We start from the raw sequence: 21,570 nt of genomic DNA on the forward strand, positions 1-21,570 counted from the left end.
CGTGGAGCGTGTAACACGCACATAGAGACCGGGACAGAGACATGGAGCGTGTAACACGCACATAGATACTGGGACAGAGACGTGAAGTGTGTAACATGCACATAGATACCGGGACAGAGACGTGGAGCGTGTAACACGCACATAGAGACCGGGACAGAGACATGGAGCGTGTAACACGCACATAGATACTGGGACAGATGTGAAGTGTGTAACACGCACATAGATACCGGGACAGAGACGTGGAGCGTGTAACACGCACATAGAGACCGGGACAGAGATGTGGAGCATGTAACACGCACATAGATACCGGGGCAGAGACATGGAGCGTGTAACACGCACATAGAGACCGGGACAGAGACATGGAGCATGTAACATGAATGGGCAAACAGATTAGTACAGAGATTTTCATGGGAAAGCGGTGTTTTGTAGCCAGCGCAGCACCGGCCCCCGGAGTGCTCAAAAGAAATCAATAACATTTAAAAAAAATAAAATAAAAGCATGTGATGTTTCTTTTGTAACGCGCTGAACTGCGTGACCCTGCTACCGAAATACACCGCGCCGAACATATCTTCTGTCATAGATTTATTCTCACTACACGACTCAATCTGGGGACATAATCGATGTGTAATTATTACGCTGCGTTCTAAGCCATTTTTTACGCTTTCAACATCCCGCTGATTTTCAGACAATGCTGGATCCTGCAAACGTGCCACGGCCAGTAGCTGCGCTGAACTCCAACTCACAGAACACTCAGCCGGCAGCAGCACTGCATGGAGTCTCACGACATTCACCATTTCGCCCTTTATTCCCAAAAATCAAATATGCCCTGCGATGGCTATCGTGAATCCGGTTCCCTTTATTAACTGGTTTCTAATGCAAGACCGTTACATTCCGCGCAGCGTTCTGAATCACTCTGTGATGAGAACCCCTTTTTAACGTAGATAAAGGCGTCCGTTCTTATACAGGATCAGAATGTTTTCTGGAATTCACCATAGGTGCCCAAATTACTGTTGGCGTCCTTGATATTGTTTTATTTTGCTAGGGACTGGTAGCCTCCAAAGAAATAATTCTGTTCTCAACACCACAGCTACCTACGCAGAGACGTACAGATCGGTCCCGTACCGACGCGCAGAACCCAACTACGGCAGAATGCCCCACGCAGCAGCGGCCGACGACGGGGCGACGAGGTCTCCATCCATCGACAGCATCCAGAAGGACCCGAGGCAAGTACTGCATGCAGATAACCCAAAAGAACCATTAAACTGCTTGGTATATGTAGCGTTAACGCTCCCCGTCTGCGGTACAGACCTGGATATCCGTTAGAACGCAGTCCGGATCCCGAGTCGTCGCAGCCTGGGGACATTTCAGTGTTGGCTGACACTTTTAGTAATAAAGAAAAAGTGTAACATTTATTTGAAAGAGACATAAAATCATGACGTATTTGTAGCAAAATTAAATTTATGGCTTTCTGCCAAAGCGCTGGAAATCCGTGCTTGTGCCATGCTATGACATGAAAATCCAAAAGAATTGGCAGAACCTGGCGGGCTGTTAAGGGCAACGCTGGCTGCTTATTAAAAATTCCGGAAAGACCTGGCTTTTTATTTATTTTTTATAAAAATGTATAAAGACAGAGCGTCCCCGTGTATCGATTTAGTCATTATGTCTCCTTTAAGCCGTGTTGTGTGGCAGTGCATGGCAGGCCAAATGGTTTTCTATGTCTCCATGTAAATTTATGGCCGTATAATCAGCGATATTTCAGTTCTATTGAACAGTCAACAAACCATTGCTTAAAGACCAGAATGAGGCCACTAAACTGATTGGATTCCACTTAAAACCATCCTTTGTGACCTTCCATCAGAATCATTTGCCTATTATAGTCCTTTGTAAAGCGTGCTGGGTTACAAGTGACACAATTCGGGTTAATCCCGAGGAAATCTCCTCCAGCAGTCGGAACAGATTGTCACCGGACAGAGTCATACAAATTCCCCTTATTTGTTGGAACCGAAGAATATGTTTTGCCTTCGGCCCCCGGGGCCGCGCATGCTGCAGCCGCTTTAAACACACATTCAAAAGAGCCAGCTGTAATCTGTCAAATTTAACTCCGTACGTTCTAAAAATGTTCCTTTTGATGTAACATCTAAAAAGTTGCCTAAATCCATCGCTTTTGTACATAAAAGGAGTCATTTGCTGCTTGAAGCAGCCACGGTATCTCCTCGCAAGGAACTCGCTGCAGTAAAAGTGTTTAATCTGCGATTAATGGGAATGTGGATTAAATTTACGGAATCCCACTGATACTGAAAATGGTTTTAAAACCAAAATCTTTCTTTGAGTTTTCCCATTGTGACGGACGAGGCCTTTACATTATGAAGTTAGAAGACTTTACATTTTTTTACTCATTTGCAGATCAATTAAACTTTTTCTGTTTAGGATATAAATAGTTTTAATGGTTTCACTTGTTATGTTTACCAACCAAGTATAATATGTCTATTAACTGATTGCAATAGAGTATGTTTACCTAGTGCGCAAATCTGTATCGTAAAAATAGCCTTTATATTAAGTATTCATCTTTTCCCAGCACTTTCAGCCTAGGCCCTTTCCTCCTGTACGGGGTGGGTGTATGTGTAATATATATATATATATATATGCACACATACATTCACGCGCACGCATACATTCACGCGCACGCATACATTCACATACACGCGCGCACACATACATTCACACACCTCCCGGTTTACACGGGATAGTCCAAATTTTTCAGACACTGTCTTGTTGTGTCAAGTAGCTGACCTGCTATCGCACTTTTGTGTGATCCTCTGCTCTCCCCGAGGAGCTGTGCAATGAGTGTTGCAGCTCCCACGTCTCTCGGCTTTAAAACATCATCCAGGGGCTCTTGGAGTAAAGTGACTGAATGGCCATGCCTCTTGCCCCCCTGAACACAGCATGTATATACACCGTGCTGTAATCATTCTTTTAACGCTTTGTCCCCAAAGAGTTCCGTTTTCCCGGAGTGTTCTTCTGGATTTTGAAAAGACTTTTCCGCTGTAACCGGTATCCATAATGTTTGCTTTCCTGCTGGCATCGCGACCCCTTTTCGGGGGTTTTATCTCAATCTAAGGTGCTGGGGCGCTCTGGGCCAATTTGTAGAAATGTCTCGGATAAACATAAAACGATTACTTTGAAAAGTTCACTTCTCCAAAATAGTTTTCCAGAAATGACTGACCTTCAAGCAAAGCTGCTCAATTTTCACATAAGCCTGTAAAGAGATGTTTAAACCTCAACGTTTTATGCGACTGCCCTTTCTAAACTTTTCATTTCATTTTATGTAGCATTTCGTTTAGACAGCCGTAGCTGGGGATATATAATCAAAGGCATCTCGCATACCGTCCGCCTGCGGCCCGGCGTCACACATTTCTTATTTCTCAGAACTTGGAACTTCCTTCATTATAATACAAATATATATATATATATTAGTAATCGCTTATAACACTAAATGACCTTAACCCTTTCTTAATGCTCGTTTTCAGATCTCAGGAATGTCTGGATCTTAATGTGGATCATGTTTGTAAATTTTCTGCAGCTCTAATTTAATTATTATTTATTTGTTATTATTCCAGCCAATTACACCACGTTTCTGAGCGGTCCTCTACAATCCGCCTTTCATGGCTGTTTTTTATGGAACGGGGCGATACACCATGATTAACACATTTGAATTTTATAAATGTCACGATTGAAACTTCTAGAAAGCCAGCCGGCAGAACTCTGTATTTTTCTGCAGGAAGGCAATTTATTTTCGCTGTTTAATATTACGTGATGTCAGAAGCGCCGTATGATTTAATATGCGTCGCCCGGCACCTTGTAACTCATTACCTGCTGAGAAATTACCTCGGCTGCACGCTCTATTCGTCTTTTCAAATTCTGAAACGGTACTTTATTACGGGGAAAGCTCCAGATCCATATATTTATATACCGTATATTTTATTTGCTTTCGTGATATTAGGTTCGTTTAGGAAACCTCTTGACCGCTGGAAAAGCTGGATCCGATTAACCGCGGAGTTGAGCGAGTTACACGTATAAACTCAAATTCGTGTTTCTCTTGATTTTTGACCTTTTAGAAGATGCCGCTTACGGAAATGCTACAAAGAGGTTCTGCAGCAGCATTAATGTTTCATTGTCCCATAAAACACTTTTGTTTTGGTGATTTGTATCTTTGACTAGAGCTGTTATTGAGCGCTTGCCAGCATTGCTGTGAAGTTAAATGGGCTTATTTATTTCTCTCTGCTTTCTAGAGAGTTTGCTTGGCGTGATCCAGAACTGCCGGAGGTCATTCACATGCTGCAGCATCACTTCCCATCTGTGCAGGCCAATGCAGCCGCCTACCTTCAGCACCTCTGCTTCGGAGATCACAAGATCAAGCTCGAGGTAAGCGTATGTTCGTAGTGACCTCTCAACCAATCTGTGCTCGCGCCAGGAATTTTCTACTTTGCCTAGAAAGCTGGGCTGGATCAGATTGATGTGAGTTTTGCAAAAACCAGATGAAATATCTTCGTTTTGCCGATTCCGCTCATACCTTCTAACTTGGTGATTAATAGTAATTATGCCAACCAGATGTTTTAAAGTCACTTGGAGTCTATAAATACGAATAACAGCTGTTAGGGTGGCAGCGAAGCAAATTACTTTATTTTCCGCCTTTAAGCTCACAAGTACTGATATATTTTTTTGGTGTTTGGGCTGAAAGGATTACCGTGATTTCTGCTTTTTTTTTTTTTTTTTTTTTTTCACGTTTTATTGATGAAGCAAAGAAACAAGTTTTCCGGCTCCTTCATTCTTAATTCTCTGCAGTTATTATACACGTGAATGGCAGTCATTCATATATGTAGCGAGAGCCGTCGTCATTCTTGCGCTGTGAATGGCTGCTGAGGGCGAGGACCCCGCCAGCATTCTCGAAAGGTTATGTCGCAAGCATGGAAACTGTATAGTGGATGCACACGCTGCCTCCATCGCACCTCTGACCTAGGCGTATGCGGGTTATTTTTCTACGAATCCACCAGGTGTTGTTGTGACGGCGTAGCTTTCGTTAGAGAGAGCAGATGTCTGGGTGTGAGAAACATTGCAAAGGGCACGCTTTGTGTGTACAACATTGTATACCTTAGTGTAGCATGACACGTCTTTATTGCTATTAATATTACTACGCTTTGTTGCAACAGTACTAGTCTAAAAAAGGTAATTGCTCCTTTATAATGTTAAGGATAACTGAAAATAAAGGATTGGGCTGTTTTACATCATGAAACATAATAGAAACAAGCAGTCGGCTCAAAATAATCACCTAAGTAATAAGTAAAATGTATAATACCCTAAAACTGAATTATGAACCGGAAATATCAAGCAAGGGTATAAGATGTGGGGTAAATGAGGGGTCATGCTCACGAACCCCCCTGTATTATCCTTGTTTTATGCTATATTTAAATCATGTGATGGCTGAAGACCACTTGGGGTTTAATCCATGAGCGAGTGTTCTCTGGCCATTAGACAGCAGGGGATGGATAATAAATAAATACGAGAGTGGAGGAACTTCACCATGGGGGCTTCCATTTAATAGGAATCCTGGACAAATGGCCACGGCGTCCGAAATGTAAAGTGTGTTAGTGCCTCGCGCCTAATGCTCGTACCGGCAGGGAACCCTGTCAGCAGCGCTAAGCGTTTTTAGTTTTTCATTCAAGCTGTGATGAGCTTGTCATTTCCTTTAGCACATGTTGTATTTGATTGATAAGCTGATATTGCTTTGAATTTCTCAATCTTTATAACAATCACTTATCAATAAATACTAATAATATGATTTGCTCTAGGAGGCTTGGGGAGCCCTTTAAAAGCTGTAAGCTGCGGGTGACCCCTGCATTTAGACGCGAGGAGAGCGTAAAGATCATCCAATCGATTGGTCTCTCGCTCTTTCCCTGCCACTGTCTGATCCAGCATGCAGGAAGTGACATCACATCCATTTCCTGCATGCTGGGTCAGGCTGCACAGAGGGAGAGAGAGACACTGGGAAGCAGTTTGGAGGGCTAAGGTGGCACAGAGAAGCTGTTTGAGGACAAAGCTGGCACAGAGAAACTGTTGCTGGGTGAAGTCGGGCCGCTCTATGGTTACGCCTCTAGTCATAAAATGAAAGGCATTTTGATAAAATCTGTAGGGGTGACGTTTATCCTTACACATTCTGGCTTTTCAGCTTGAGTTTTGTTTTCTCCCTAGGTGTGCCGGCTTGGAGGGATCAAACACCTAGTCGATCTTCTTGATAACAAAGTCCTGGAAGTTCAGAAGAATGCTTGCGGAGCTTTGAGAAATCTAGTCTATGGCAAATCGACCGATGAAAATAAGATTGCCGTGAAGAATGCTGGAGGTATTCCTGCCCTTCTGAGGCTACTGAGAAAGACGAGTGACCAAGAAGTCAGAGAGCTTGTGACCGGTACGTATCCGCAGTACAAAGTAAGCCGTGATCAGCACATGAACACGCATCGACGGACGTTTTTTATTTAGCGACTCCATATATAAAAGACTCCCATGTCTGGTTCCCTAACCAGAAAAGAATTACGCCTACCTTAGGGAATCTTTAGTAACTTTATGTAGTTAATGCTAAACGCTCTACTGGACTACAGTCCTAATTATTACACCAGCATTCCTGTCCATAGCATGACACTATCCTTTTTACTTTATTATTTGTTTTGTGTTTTTTTTTTTTGTTCCATTATGTCTATCGTATTTTCCTTCCCCCTCCAAGCGGTTCTTCTTCAGTCTCATGCAGTATTATACATTTATGTGAAAATGACAGAGTACATGGCATGGCTTCCAATTAAAATGTTACAAAGGGTCCGCTGCATCGTATTTTTGTGAAAGTGGCATCTTTTTCACTATTGTTTTTGGTAATTTGTTCCCTCTGTAATTTTCATCATTTACGATTATTTATTTAAAATCGTCGCCAAGGCCAAGTACGCTGATTATCTAAAGCATTAACACTCGCTTTCGAGCTGCTATGATATTGGCAAAAAAATAATTGAGTGTCATTTATGAATTTTCCGACCTAATGTTCTTTTCAGCCCGGTTCACAAAGGAGAGCTGCAGACTTTGCAAGCTAATGATCGATTTAACTCCCGCGGGGACTTGCGCGTTCTTTAGTGGGACGTCCACAAGTCACGTTACAAGCATACAAATGATTTGGGTTTCAGTAGTATAATATATGAGCCATTATATGAATACATATCTAGAAAATACCGTATACGTTTCTCAGAGGAGCAGAAATAAAATCTTTTTTTGTTTTGTAATATTGTATGGAGTGATGGCATTTTGACTAACTTTGTTTCTGCTATATATATATGTATGTATATGTGTATATGTATGTATGTATATATATATATATATATATATCCATGGAAAAAAATAGGAGCACTCGCAGGACTTCATATTAAAGCGCAAAAATATTTATTAGTTTAGGTCATAGCGACATTTCATGTATATTTATATATATATAAACACACACGGCTGTGGGCCAGCCTTCGGCGACGCGGTAGATAGTAGGGGGCGAGACGTTGCTCGTTCCTGCAGCCATAGAAAGACGTTATGTTGCTGTTAATGTATGTATCCAGCGTGGACGGGGTTCCCGCCTGCGTCTATCGTGCGTTTGCAGATGTCAGGTTGCCTAGCAACACATTAGGCTTGCTGATCACAGATAGGTATGCGCCTGCGTTTGTTCAATAATTCGCCTTAAAAATTAAATTAGTCATGGCGGAATAAAGTGTGACGGCCGAGTTGTACCCGATGCGCAGGGCTGCCTGATGTAGATGCATCTGCGGTCATTAGCCCGTGTTTTCATCCGGTCTGTTTCGCCCGTAACGTGTTATTCCCCGGCCGCGTGCAAACACGTGTCACGCTCGCAGTCTCCATGCACCCCTTACACATTTCATCTCTCAGAAACGGGGTATTTGAACTTATCCCAAAAAAAGCATTTCAGTGAACGCCGCCCCGCTGGGGGTGATTGGACACCCCGCACGTCATACTGTTCCTTATGTATAATTGTATGTTTAGTCCAACCGTATGTAGCATTTATATTCAGAATTTAAAGAAATGAAGTTAAGAGGCTGATGGCGCTCTTTTGTTTCTTGTCCTTTTTGCTCAATAATGTTTCTCCCCTTTTGCTGGGAGGCCGTTCCGCTTATCTACCGTCCTCTCCATAAATTAACATTTACCGTGTATGTTCATTGAAAGTCATCACACGTTACGTTGCAAATTCCACTGGATACAACTGACAACAATGAAATCCTAAGTAAGACACATTAAAAGGTATCCGCTTCCTTGTAATTATTACAAGATTACCCTCCGTTTACGCTAACATCGGGGAGAAATAAATCACTGCCGTGTACGCTTCCCGTCATTACCTGCGAGTACAAAATAACTCGTCTTCCCGTTTAATTTCTCTTTCCTAACGTTACACAGCGAATAATTGGTTGTTAAAGAAGAAAAAACACGCAAAGGAAAACGTTCAGTTCCTTCACAGGCTTATCTCGAAGCGGCCCTCGCCGGCCCCCCTCGTCTGCGCATCCTACGTATATTTTTAGTATTGAGCCTGTTATCCACTTTGGCCAATTTGGCCCTGAAGACACTTATTTTCTGTAATAACCTGCAAGATAATCCCCGCTAATCCTCACCAGCGCTTCCCAGCGTAAGGATTCTGACCTCTAATCGGTCGCCGCACGTTAAAGAAAAAACGGATCTCCTGTCCAGGATTCGCCGGCCGGTGCGATATCAGCCCTGGGAACGGGTTAAAAAGAGCCGATTTCTTCTCCAAGCTCATTCGCTCCTCTTACATTGTATGAGGTGATGGTGAGAAACGAGGCCGTCTTCGCGTGGTGTTTTTTATGAAATCGATGCATTTAGGTGCAGTAAGATCGCTGTCTGGAAGAACGCGGCGTCAAACATCTCAAATATTTCCCATTATTCTCGCTCTCCTGACTCCTCTTTTTTCCGTGTGCTTCAGAGCGTGCCGTGAATTATTCCATTCTCCACGACAATGGAAACCAAATGAAACGAGCCGGCGACTACAACAACAAGAGATCCACGGAGAAAGCTTGTAGTTGAAGTGTGTCTGGCGGAGAGCATTCTAGAAGCTGCAGCTTCAGCTAAACATGTAACGCGGGGTGGCAAATGTTCAGTAGACCTTTCATAGTGCCCACTAACGCTGTCCTCCTTTCCTACCGGAGTGCCCACTCTCCTGGCCTCTTAGTAGATGTTGATTTTCAAGGTGGTGAAGCACGGCCCCTCCTGGCTGAGGATTATGGGAGCTGTAGTTCAGTAGCAGCTGGAGACCCATTCTAGATGCTAAGAAGCTCTTCTGAAATCCTGGAGATAAATCAGTTTGTAGATCTGCAATTTCCACGCGTCGCTGAAAATGCCGCGTGCGTTAATGTCAGTGCGGCTTCGCTGTTAACGTGACCGCACTCTTTAAACGCCACCGCTGGTGGCCATGTCACCGCTGACCGTCTCATGACAAACATCATCGTCAATAATCATCAATAATAATCAATCATCATCATCTCTAAAGGATCTTTTTACTTATTTTAATTCAGTAAACTCTACCTGTAGATTGTAAGCTCCTTTGAGCAGGACTCCCCTTGCCCCTCGTTTCTGTAAGTCGAATTGCTATGTTATATGCAATTTGTTATTTATATGTATTACCCATCATACAGCACTGAGCAATACCATGGCGCTATATAAAACAATAAATAATATGCTAACTTACTGGTTTTTTTAACTCTAGAATATGATTTTTTCTTAGTTTTCAGGCACATGGCCCGGAGGAATATTATATAATTAGCTGTATGTTGCAGAGCGAGCTTCATCTTAAATGATGGGTTACGATTACAAACACAGCTTTTACTCAAGATATCTTTTACTTTGCAGCCGGAGACGAGATCCCAGAAACCGTCGTAGAAATCTCACCTCCTTTATAAACCGGATTCTAGATCATAGATTCACAAACTGAGTTTAACTAACGTGTAATTCTTTCTCTGGATAGACTTGATTGATTGAATTGTGTTTTGACTCCTCAATTTGAACCACGTAGCATGAAGAACACTGGAGGTGATTAAATCAGTCTAAATTCCAACATAGAACATCAAATTAAAAGTCAATTAAAAGTTGCCCTGGAAGTGAGCCAGCCGCGGGAAGCGAGCCAACTGCATTGATAACCACGGTAGCGATCGCTGGCGCAACGACTCCCAACAAGCCCCTGCTAGAAACGACTGGAGACGGCGGTTGTCTGATCTGATTATCGAAGTATAACATGACTTAAGGGACATTAAGAACAAACCCAGGAAGGGCGAGATGTCAAGTGAGGATTTTAATAATGTGTCTGTCAAGTCCGGTGATATTCAGCTAAGAAATAAGCAGACTAATTGCGCCGACACAATGCAGCTAAACTTCTTCTACGCTTTGTAAAACTCCTTAAAGTTTATATCATATACGGCTGGGTTTACACACTTAGTCCACAGGGTTCATCCTCAGAAATATGCATTTATTAGAAGTAAAAAAAGAAAATAATGGCTCTGTTGCAGCTTTTCAGTGGAGTACAGAGAGAGAAGTGCTGTGCAGATCCACTGAATGTTTCACGATTAGAGATCTTTTATATATTTTTAAATAGTCTGAAGAAAATCCTAATTACGTTTTTTTTTTTTTGCATAGTTGCAGTAAACAGAATCTCCGACTCCTCCGTGCTGCTGCTTAATTGGGAATTTCATACACGATAAACCTTTGTTTGAATAATAAGGATTCTGTACGCAGTTTGGGGAAATAGACGCCACTGCGTAAATATGTGGTGATAAAAACTTAAGGAGACCACCTTGGCTACTGTAATAATTTCTGATTGGAAACCGCTTGTATTCATTGTCTGTTAAAGGGACTTTTCCCTTCCTCCTGAAGATCATTTAAGCTGCTTTTTTGGGGTCTATTCACTAAAGTAGAGGTTTTTAACTCCTTCTCTTCACTATACACTATGAAGGTCTGAGCCCAATGAGCTTCTGCTGCAGGGAGCGCTTGGCTGGCCCTGTATAAAGCATAGCTGAATCAATGTCTCCTTATGCATTTAATTATGTATTATAGAGTCCCTGTCCGGCCCTTCTTGCTGGAGAAATCTACTAGCTTAATGAATAGTGACGTGAGAGAGTTGGAACCAAACTGCCCGGCCAGCTCCACCTTTAGTGAATAGACCCTCTCTGCCGGATTCAACAGCATCATTAAAATGAAGAACTATATAGAGTATATCTTATAGAAACAACGCGGTGTATGGTGGCCAAGGAGAAAAAAAAACTATTTTTGTTACTGTTCCTTTAATTCCTGCAGGTTTTTTTACTTACAATATGTTACTTTGTTACGTTGTATAAATAGCATATGGGGAATAGATGTATATGTCACGTCTGTAGAGTTAATGTGTAGCGCTTCCCATTTTATGCTTTAAAAGAGAATGTTTGGGGTAAAATGTATTTGACGAGCATAGACGACGCAAACAAGCTGCCCCCGACATGACCAAAGGACCACGTTGTCTGAGTCCAGCTGTAACTCCTGAAGCGTTCTCGGCAGACCTCGCGGTATGTTGGCTCGGCATCGGCTTAATAGAGCAGAAACTCTCAATATATCTGGCTGCCAACTGAAGCTTGCCGGAGGGCTCAGCCTTAAACGCCACTCCGCTGCCGGGATCTTTCACGGTAAATCCATAAGTAGGCATTAAGCGAAGGCTCTGAGGTAGCCAAGGCCCAGGGTTTTGGCTTTCGGCCGGGCACATGGAACTCTCCTAGCGTTGGTGTTTACGGGGGCAGCTAAGCGTATGCGACAACAGCACATATGCCGTGTTCAACGCGATGTGAAATCGCTCTGTCGGATAACGCTCCGTGCCTTGGCTGGGATTTGTGCATATTCATGCATTCGCGATTCACAGGGATTCGGGAAAAACGGCGATCAAAATTTACATGTTTATCTAGTCCGGAACCGCAGGGAGCCGCGCTGCCTCTCTGCATAATTGAAGACCAATTTTCCTCCTGACAAGTGTGGTTTCAGCATGAAAAGCAACTGGCAGCTTTCGTGGCGTCGCTCTTTCCACCGTGCCTCTTTATGTAATTAAGCTACTGTTAATTCTACCTGTGGGACAGAAATCATTATTTCCCCTCCATGAAATGCTGTCATTCACAGGAATCGGGAAACTAAGTTAATTTGTTACAGCGTTGAAGACGTGGCTGCTGTTCTTATCCAGAAAGAGTGATCCAAATGCTCCTAATTATCAATTTTTGATCTGGATTTCTTTTCTTTTTTGTTTTTTACAGGGGTGCTGTGGAACTTGTCCTCTTGCGACGCTGTGAAGATGACCATCATTCGTGATGCTTTATCTCCTCTCACCAACACTGTGATAATCCCACATTCCGGGCTCAATAATTCTTCTTTCGACGACGATCACAAAATTAAGTTTCAGTCGTCTTTGGTTCTCCGTAACACCACTGGCTGTATGAGGTGAGGCGACCGCGTAACCTTACTAATAAAAGGAGTGCTGCCTGTTTGCATCTGAAGACTCAATGAAAATCCATGAGGGGTTCTGTATACAAAGGAATTCTTGTGTACAGTTAGAAAACTGGTTTTATCACCATAGCAACCCATTGAATGGTCTCTGGTGATGAGAGCAATTTTGAAACTGTTGTGCCAGAATTGTTTTTGATACATAATAACTCCTACCATGTGGTGGTTCACCCCCAGTGCCACACGCAGTTGAGCGTGAAAGGTGCAGAGAAATGGCTGGGCCAGCCAGTCATGGCTCTTTATCAAAATGGGGATTTATGGATTGGAGCAGAATGTCATAAGGAGCCCTTTTAACTGTTTCTGTGCTGGACTGCTCTCCTTTTTTAAGGGACACTGTGCAGATAGTGTTCAGCACACTGGTTGCCAGTGAGTCTGGATCTTGAAGTGTTTGAGATAAAGCAGAAGCAGTAGATTTGGGAACATTCACGCTCCCATTCATTGACTTCCAGACACTTTAGAAATGTAAAAATGAGTTTTTGGTTTTTTGGCAGCCTTCATTTTCCGAGTCTCATGTTTATTCCTTTTTCAGAAACCTGAGTTCAGCGGGAGAAGAGGCGCGCAAGCAGATGAGATACTGCGAAGGGCTCGTGGACTCCCTGCTCTTCGTGATTCAAACCTGCGTGAACACATCTGATTTTGACAGCAAGGTATTTTAAATTCCTGGATAAAATAGCCCATTTAACACAGCTTGATCTACTACGCTTATTTCCTTACTCCTTGAATCAAATCACGCTCCCTCCTTTATGTCGGCCCGCGTCGCGCTGCACATATGCAGCACAGATTGTAAAAATAGACAAAGCTTTCCTGTGTAGTCTGCTGCCACCATCTGGCAAACAAATAGTTAAACATGCCTTCATGCTGTCGTCTCTGCTAAAAAGGAAAGACTTGTCGTGTTCTACGACCCCACAAAGGAGAACCCTCCGGCCTTTAAACCGTTAAGAGGGGGTTCATTATAACGTGCGCACGCATACAAACTAATTCCATTCGTGCGAAAAAATGCTCAACACCCCACAAAAATACTCTTACCTGTTACCCTGATCACCTTAGAGGGAACATTTAATTTTCTAGTGCCAATGTCGAGTGCCACCTTGTGCCTGTGTTTACACGCCTGGTCTGAGATCACGTGTTTATTCTCCATCTCCCCGAATCTGCCGAGACATGCACCAGGCAATAAAATAATGTGGAGGATAATTCTACGGGTCCGTCAGGATAAGTACCTCCAGCTAAATAACGTTTTGGAAGGGGGCCGACTCACTTTAATGGTATAGAGCCCTGGAGCCCCTATAACGCGGCGTATTTCTGCTGAACCCGATGCGGTGGTTTTTACACTGATTTTAGACTCCTCGAGGCTTTCATAAGAATAATTCCCACTTGCAGCCGAGAGACTTGTAAATGACCGTAATATCCAGACACGATAACATCTCCTCCTTCAGAAGATTGTCTTCCGCTGCAATGGGAAGTGTGGGAGAAACGGCTGGTTCTGAATTTCAAAGAGCGACACCTAATGTTTGCTAAAAGCGTTATCTCTCCCGCCTGCCCCAGACCGTGGAGAACTGCGTGTGTACTCTGAGAAACCTGTCGTACCGCCTGGAATTGGAAGTACCTCAAGCGAGAATGCTCGGAATTAACGAAATGGACGATTTCTGTAAGGAGTCCCCCAGCAAAGACTCAGACTCCAGCTGTTGGGGGAAAAAGAAGAAAAAAAAGAAAAAGCCGCCGCAAGAGGACCTGGTGGGTATAATAAGTGCATTGCAATCAAATTCATTAACTTCATCACCCAGACGAGTCAGTTCCGGGAAAACGTCTGTTCAAAACTCCTGTGTGTTGTGTCAGATGCATCTATCTTTTAGTAGGTTAGGGGGTTTGTTTGCCGCAGTACTCTATCATACGTTCCAGCGTTTCAAGCGGTTAGTGGTTAGTATTAGAGGTAGCCCAGCGGGAAATCCCAGCCAGGTGACCCAGTAATAAAGCAGCTCAGAGTCCATTGCAAGAAAAGAACACCCGTTGTTGGCGAGATCTAAAGCACATTAACAGAGCAGAAATGTATAAAACACGTAAAGGGATGCGGTCGTTGAGTACGTTCTTAACTAAAGGGCCAGTTATTCTAGTCTCCCTAGTGGCTGTGTTTGGAATTGCAAGTAAACATGCGATAAGGCTTCACATAGTGGCTCAAAGATCTTATTTCAGAGCAGCCCTGGTGGACGTTGCCCCGTCTGTGAAGCTTTCCCTCTCCCAGTTTGTATCCCTCCATCCATCCTCGTGTCCGTAGCATGACACTAAATTTGCTTTGGTGCCTAAAATGTGTGTTACACGCAATTTAATATGTGACATCTAAGAGTATAATGACATATGGCCATTTTCTCTTCAGCTGTGAGTGTGTTGACGGCTTTGTGTTCTCCATGGATAATTCCCTGCACTATAATCAGGCATAGGTTTAGCCATATTGCTAATGTGTATGCAGCCATCAAGTGCTTGTGTAATGCATTAGAATGAATAATATGTATGTAGCCATGGCAGCCGGTATATTATATGTATGTATATGTGGCTCTTCTGTTTCAGTGGGACGGGGTCGGACCGATTCCTGGACTCTCCCAGTCTCCAAAAGGCGTTGAAATGCTCTGGCATCCCTCTGTAGTGAAGCCGTATCTGACTCTTCTAGCCGAGAGCTCCAACCCGGCCACGTTGGAAGGTTCGGCCGGCTCTCTGCAAAACCTCTCAGCTGGCAACTGGAAGGTAAAGGAGCGTTTCATTTATTATTCACAGACCCGCATAATGCTGTCTGCTGTTCCATAATGTATGCAGAGGCTCCGGATTACAGGGCACACCAGCTCCTGGTTAAAGTTGCAATATGATTCTTACGCAGCAGATCCTAGCCTGATGCGACCGTGTATTTTGTCCCCTAGTTTGCGGCGTATATCAGGGGCGCAGTCAGGAAGGAGAAAGGACTCCCCATCTTGGTTGAGCTTCTAAGGATGGATAACGACAGAGTTGTTTCTTCGGTTGCAACTGCATTGAGAAACATGGCATTAGACGTACGCAACAAAGAGTTAATTGGTATGTATTACGTACATTTGGTTTATTGAATATGTGTGTTTGGGTGTTACAGGGAAGCCCAATTCCGTAACGAAAGGCTTTGAAAGCAAACAATGCTTTACATTGAAACACATTCTTCAAAAAGTCCTTCCTGGTTGGGTGTTTTGAGAGTTGTAGTCCTTAAGGACTGTTGGTCACTTTGTTGCTCGTTGGCACGTTCCGTGTGCTGTCATAGTGTCCCTTCCCGCTTTACAGGTAAATATGCAATGAGAGACCTGGTGAACAGACTTCCCGGAGGCAGCACTCCTAGCGTTTTGTCTGATGATACGGTGGCCGCGATCTGCTGCGCTCTGCACGAGGTCACGAGCAAAAACATGGAAAATGCCAAAGCTCTGGCGGACAGCGGCGGGATCGAGAAGCTGGTTAACATCACTAAAGGGAAGGGAGACCGGTAAGTACTCCGTGAGCATGTCATCTAACGTATCGAGCAGTTATCTGTTCTTTTACTTCTCGTGATAAGCCGGAACCCCCCTCCCCCCAGCCGCCTGTTGGTTTTAATTATTCATTTCTGGACATTACTCCTCCACGCGGGGTTTTGGTAGTAATGGACATGAAGTCATCTGGAGAGCAAAGAGTACCAAAGATAGTATCATACAGTGATATTTTTTCATGAATTCATGACCTGCCTACCTTATTAAACCTCAATGCATTCGGATCCACAGCGGGGTCTAGGAGACAAAGATTACTTCTGATTAAATCTACATTTCCGTGCCTTTTCTTAAGTTTGGATGGCAGTCATATTATTTTTCTTCTTCGAGTCCCTTTGTCTTTTTTGTTCCCTTGAACAGCTTGTGCTCTTTTTGTGCCGTATTAAACGTGATGTTTGGCATTTGTAGATCTCAGTGTGGCCTTCGATCTCATGTTCTATTTAGTACGATTTACACCCCATAATGGAAGGTGTTAATTACATTGTCCTAATTATCTTGCTCTCCCTTTTCATTCTGCAGATCATCTTTAAAAGTAGTTAAAGCTGCAGCCCAGGTCCTAAACACACTTTGGCAATATCGTGATCTCCGCAGCATTTATAAGAAGGTAAGAGAAGCGTGATGGACGGAAGGAGTTAACTTATTTTATCAGCTTTACCCTGCGTCCCGCTGTAGGCACTCATCACCGTGGCCCTCTGTGCTCATACTTCATAGACAAGTAACTTGTTTTTGGGTTATTTTATCGGTTTTTATTGAGTTTGACAGGTACCTGTTGCTCGGTTTGTGGTGCCTTTTTGTGGGAAGCCTTGGCCCAGACATACAAAGTAAATAAATGGTACTTGTTAATATATAACAATATATATATATTTCAGAATTGAGGAAAGAAAGTAAGGCTTTCCCAAGCTATTGGACCGTTTAAGGTGTTAATGGGTAGGGGTGCAGCAGGAATTCTGTCCCCGGGGCACAGATGCTTTTCTCTAGAATATGAAGTAATGTGACTGCTAAGCAAAAGAGCTTCATATTGTTTAACTATACCCAGTATGTCCTGTTAGCTCCTACTTACATAGTGATGACTTCTTTCTTTTTATAGGATGGTTGGAATCAGTCTCATTTTATTACGCCAGCATCAACATTAGAACGCGAACGGTTCAAATCGCATCCGTCATTATCCACCACCAATCCGCAGATGTCTCCTATGATGCAGTCAGGTTAGTGGCAGTTTACATTTGTATCAAACTAGGTTTCTCCGTATTGTTAGGGGACGTGTTGCGCTATGAACCCAAATGTTCCCGATAGCTCCCCATGGGGAGAATGGAAAGTGTCCCGTTTGGTTTCCACTGTGGCAGTTTTTGTAGAGAAGCAGAAGAATCCATCGGTGCCAATCCTCATCATTTAAGTGAATAGAAAAACCAGCCCTGTTTAGGTAAAATGCCATCTTTAATAAGCGGTTTAGCCGAGCTGCTGATTTTTCTGGCCGCCAGCGGGTTCCATACGGCTCAGTTTTATTTAATTTGATCTGCATCGCAGTCTGCCAGTCGTAACGGGGATTATAACTAAATCGCCACTTTACAAAGAGTATTTAGTCTGTCTCGATTGTTTGGAGCGTTGTTTGGCAGTCTTCAGAATTATTTCAGTCTCTCTCTAGAGGGTTGGCTGTACTCTCGCTTTAGTGAGTGTCCGTCTTCTGCTGCGCATGTGACAAAATAGCAATATACGCTCCGGAACGGACAAAGCAACAAGCGGCTCCATAAAGGCAGCCGACCGCCTCGGCCATTTTCAGTCTGTCGCAGGAGATAATCCCGTTCTTGTGCGTTTCTTGCCCCGGCTGTCATTACAGCCTCTCCAGGCTCTTTCCTCTCATCCGCCAAGCGCTTCACAAGAAGAGAGTCTGACGGCGAACAGATCCACAACTCTTAAGACTTATTTCTAGAACAAACAAGGACTGTCTGACAGTATGCCTTTCTTACCTGGCCATAATTTCTCTGTCCTGGAATTCAAATGATCTGTAAATAAACATAATAGTTAGTATAGGGTAATAGTTTTATGAAAGTGATTCTCGTGTTTAGTAGAAGCACATTTACTTAAATACTTTTTATAGTTTTTTGCGGAAGAAAAGTGTGTTCTTTTGAGTTCTTAGTTTTAAATATTCACGGCTTCGTCGGAGTATAAATGCGGCTGGATCAGTAAGCACGTGTACCCCGATCTTTTCCTCCAGTGGGAAGCACATCGTCGTCGCCAGCGTTGTTAGGAATACGAGAGCCTCACTCGGGGTATGAGAGAACGCAGCCCTCTATGCAATATTACAACAGCCAGGCAGACGGCGCCCTCAACAAGGACATGTACAGCGGTGAGTGGCTTCTGATCTCGCCCGGATCACATCCCTGCACCGGCTCGGCCGCCCTTATTACACCCGCTCGGCCGCCCTTATTACACCCGCTCGGCCGCCCTTATTACACCGGCTATTTTTTTTATTAGCAAAGTATTACAATACTTGTAAGAAAAACAGTAACAATGGCTACCCACAGAAAGACCTGTCCTGAAAAAAAGCAAATTGCATATTTTTAATATTTTTTATCATTTTAATGTCTTGCTGAAGTTACATACAGAGCTTGACTTTATAAATATAAATGTGGAAAGATGTTTGAACTTTAAACTTAGGAATTTAAAGACTTTTGCTCTGATACAGCTTGACAGGTGGCAGTTTTTATACATATTTGTTTACATTTTTGTAACAATTATTGAATTGTAATTACTTTGTATCTTACATAATATAACTTGTAACTTTTTTTTTACAACTACAATTTTAATAAAAGTAGGAAAATTCTTGACAAGGTTCATGATAACGTACTTTGCCTAGAAATTAGCAGTGCAATGAGTGGTGCGGAGAGCTTACAGTCTAATTTGGTTCCTTTGAGTCAGGCACATTTGCGCTGCATGCTGATACAGATGTTGATTCACGCCAGCCCAGTTAATGAGGTTTCTGATATGGTTTTACCCCGAACACTGTGGGAATAAAGCAGGGATGGAAGGCAATTCATTGCTCCTCTCGTAAGTAATGAATTGTGACAGTCGTCGGATTACAGTGAATTTGCGCAGCTGTCGGATACGTGTCTCTCCTGCAGCTTTCCCTGCAAAGCTTAGACTTAAGGATTTCATTAAGGAGAAGCAGACCCCTGGGATAGTAAGATGGCGATGCGGTTAGCGGGCGGAGTGTGATTCGTTTAAAAGACCTGGTATATTGTCTCCTTGCGTTCATAATTGGGGTGAAATATGCATAATCCACCGGATCGTATACTGAAACTGCCCTGGTCTGTTTCCCGGGGATCTACTAAGAACGTCTCATCTAAGGTGATGCTCTATGTATAAAGTACAGTCCAGCTGCAGCCATTGGTCTAAATGGGAAGTACAACCAATACCCAATGTCTGTCCATTACCTTAAATTATATTCTTTTGTGCCATTTTTGACTTTTTTTAGCAGCATTTCCAGCTTGTCCTCCCCTGTCTGCAGACAGTAGCGAGAGGCAAGGTCCAGGTAGCTGTGTGCATCAGAATTCCATAGGACAGTTTTTCGAGCCTTGAATATAAATTAAAGCTTCGAGGGTTAAGTTCTGTTATTTTTTTCAGGTTCCAGCAAACCGTCTCCCATCTACATCAGTTCATATTCATCACCAGCGAGAGATCAGAGCAGGCGGCATCAGGTGAGAAACGCTCTCTTCTGATTTCACCCCTTTGCCACAATGCTTACAGAACATACGCCATGATGAGATACTTCTCTATCGTTTGAGGTGACCAAGCTTTTCAGGCAATCAAACGGTTAAGTATAAGATGTACATGACACGGAGTAATAGTATGTTTCTTTCAGAAAGATGTTAAATTCTGTTCAGAACATGGGATTTATACTTTTAAATACATTTGTTGATAACTCCTTTGTAAATCGCCAGGTTCGGGAAGCTTTGTGTTGAGCGTAGAGAGGCGCTGTTGCTGCTTTATGTTGGTAAATGTCATGAGTTTGTTTCTTTACTGTAAATGTCACATGCCTGCCATGCTGCCTTATCCTGCTTAGATATAATCTTAGAAAACAGACTTTACCCCCTTGGTGCCAGGTAAATAATCACCATTATTATGTGTTTTTAGTACACAACCCATGTGTTAATAGTGAAAGTGAGTGCTGATCAATCAAAGTAAATGCGCCACCTACTGGCAATTAATTGTATGACGATGAGCTGGACAAACTAGCAGCGTTCAGCATCCCGTTAATAGAAAGGAGGCTAGCGTGCGGAGAGCTGTAGGGAGCCGCTGCGACTTTCTTGGAGGACCAGAGAAATGTTTAGCATCTTTTTAATTCCAGTAATATTGTTTCATTTGTTACTAGCCTCACCAGCTGTACTATTGTCACGAAGACTCAAATAGGAAAAACTATGATGCATACCGATTGTATTTGCAGTCTCCACACAGCTACGAGGACCCGTATTTCGATGAACGCGTTCAATACACATCTGCCGCAGATCAGAACGCGCAATATGGACTCAAATCAACTACAAACTATGTAGACTTTTACTCGACTAGAAGACCTTCCTATAGATCGGAGCCGTACCCGGGGTCTCCGGATTCCTGGGTGTGACACGGAACAGATGGACACTCTGCCAATAATCATGCTTGATCTGATTTATTTTTTTTCCTTTTGAATGGCCTTATTTACATTTTTATTTTATTTTACTTCTGGTTTTGTTATGATGAAGGAAACTGAAAGTGAAAATATAAGAAGGATCATGGAGAGGATCTTTTTTTCTTGCTTTTTGGAAGGGTTATCGGGAAGGAGAGAGAGATTTCGGCGAGGAAGGAGGGTGTTTTTGCTCTGTCTAGATTGTAGGTCTCAATGCTTGTAGCGCTGTAGTTTGGTGATGGTGCAAGCTATGTGAAAAATGGTATGAGTTTGGAGAAGTCGATTTTGGGGAAACTGTTTAAGTCGAATCAAGTCTTGGTCTATTTTTCTTTCCTTTTTTTCTTTCATTTTTAATGTGAATAAAGTCTTGTTCCAATAGTTTGTACAGAGGTATTGATGAAACGAATGCTTTGTTTTACCGTTATTACTAAATGTCTCCGCTATATGCTGCTCCGCCTTGTAAATTTCTCTCACTGATGTAAATAGGGTTATGCTATAAGAGATTGAAAGTGCCATCAAACTGTACTGCAGTGTCTTTCATTTTTGAATCATTGGAAGAAAAAAAAAACAAAGGTATTTAAAGCTCTATATAAATGCTAACAAAGGATCATCATTTTTAAACATAGTGTAATTCCAGAGCAGAAAATATTCTCCACTTTTCTCCATTCCCTGCCTTTCATGGAATGTTTCACTGCCATTTTCTATGCACACGGAATTCAAAATAAACGTGGAGGATTCATCCACAGAAAGCTGATCCATGGATGTGTTTGTGTTCATTCTGCTTTT

General features: G+C 42.9%; 1 protein-coding gene across 4 annotated transcripts in view; it reads left to right on the forward strand.

Moving 5' to 3' along the window:
- The window catches only part of PKP4 (plakophilin 4), an 89,810-nt gene extending 68,272 nt beyond the window's left edge, over positions 1 to 21,538 (forward strand). For 2 of the 4 annotated variants that reach the window (XM_053471872.1, XM_053471873.1), the window contains exons 9-22: positions 1,088 to 1,227; positions 4,294 to 4,422; positions 6,247 to 6,460; positions 12,357 to 12,540; positions 13,133 to 13,250; positions 14,146 to 14,334; positions 15,163 to 15,336; positions 15,507 to 15,657; positions 15,892 to 16,087; positions 16,644 to 16,728; positions 17,212 to 17,329; positions 18,337 to 18,468; positions 19,746 to 19,819; positions 20,494 to 21,538. In XM_053471872.1, coding sequence (XP_053327847.1) covers positions 1,088 to 1,227; positions 4,294 to 4,422; positions 6,247 to 6,460; positions 12,357 to 12,540; positions 13,133 to 13,250; positions 14,146 to 14,334; positions 15,163 to 15,336; positions 15,507 to 15,657; positions 15,892 to 16,087; positions 16,644 to 16,728; positions 17,212 to 17,329; positions 18,337 to 18,468; positions 19,746 to 19,819; positions 20,494 to 20,742 — 2,153 coding nt within the window. In that variant the 3' untranslated portion in view covers positions 20,743 to 21,538. The remainder of the gene's footprint in view (positions 1 to 1,087; positions 1,228 to 4,293; positions 4,423 to 6,246; positions 6,461 to 12,356; positions 12,541 to 13,132; positions 13,251 to 14,145; positions 14,335 to 15,162; positions 15,337 to 15,506; positions 15,658 to 15,891; positions 16,088 to 16,643; positions 16,729 to 17,211; positions 17,330 to 18,336; positions 18,469 to 19,745; positions 19,820 to 20,493) is intronic. The other 2 variants (XM_053471874.1, XM_053471875.1) reach the window with 1 other exon arrangement.
- Positions 21,539 to 21,570: the final 32 nt, after the last annotated feature.

This window comes from Spea bombifrons, chromosome 7 (genome assembly GCF_027358695.1).
Source record: "Spea bombifrons isolate aSpeBom1 chromosome 7, aSpeBom1.2.pri, whole genome shotgun sequence".
In the NCBI taxonomy this organism is placed as follows: Eukaryota; Metazoa; Chordata; class Amphibia; order Anura; family Pelobatidae; genus Spea; species Spea bombifrons.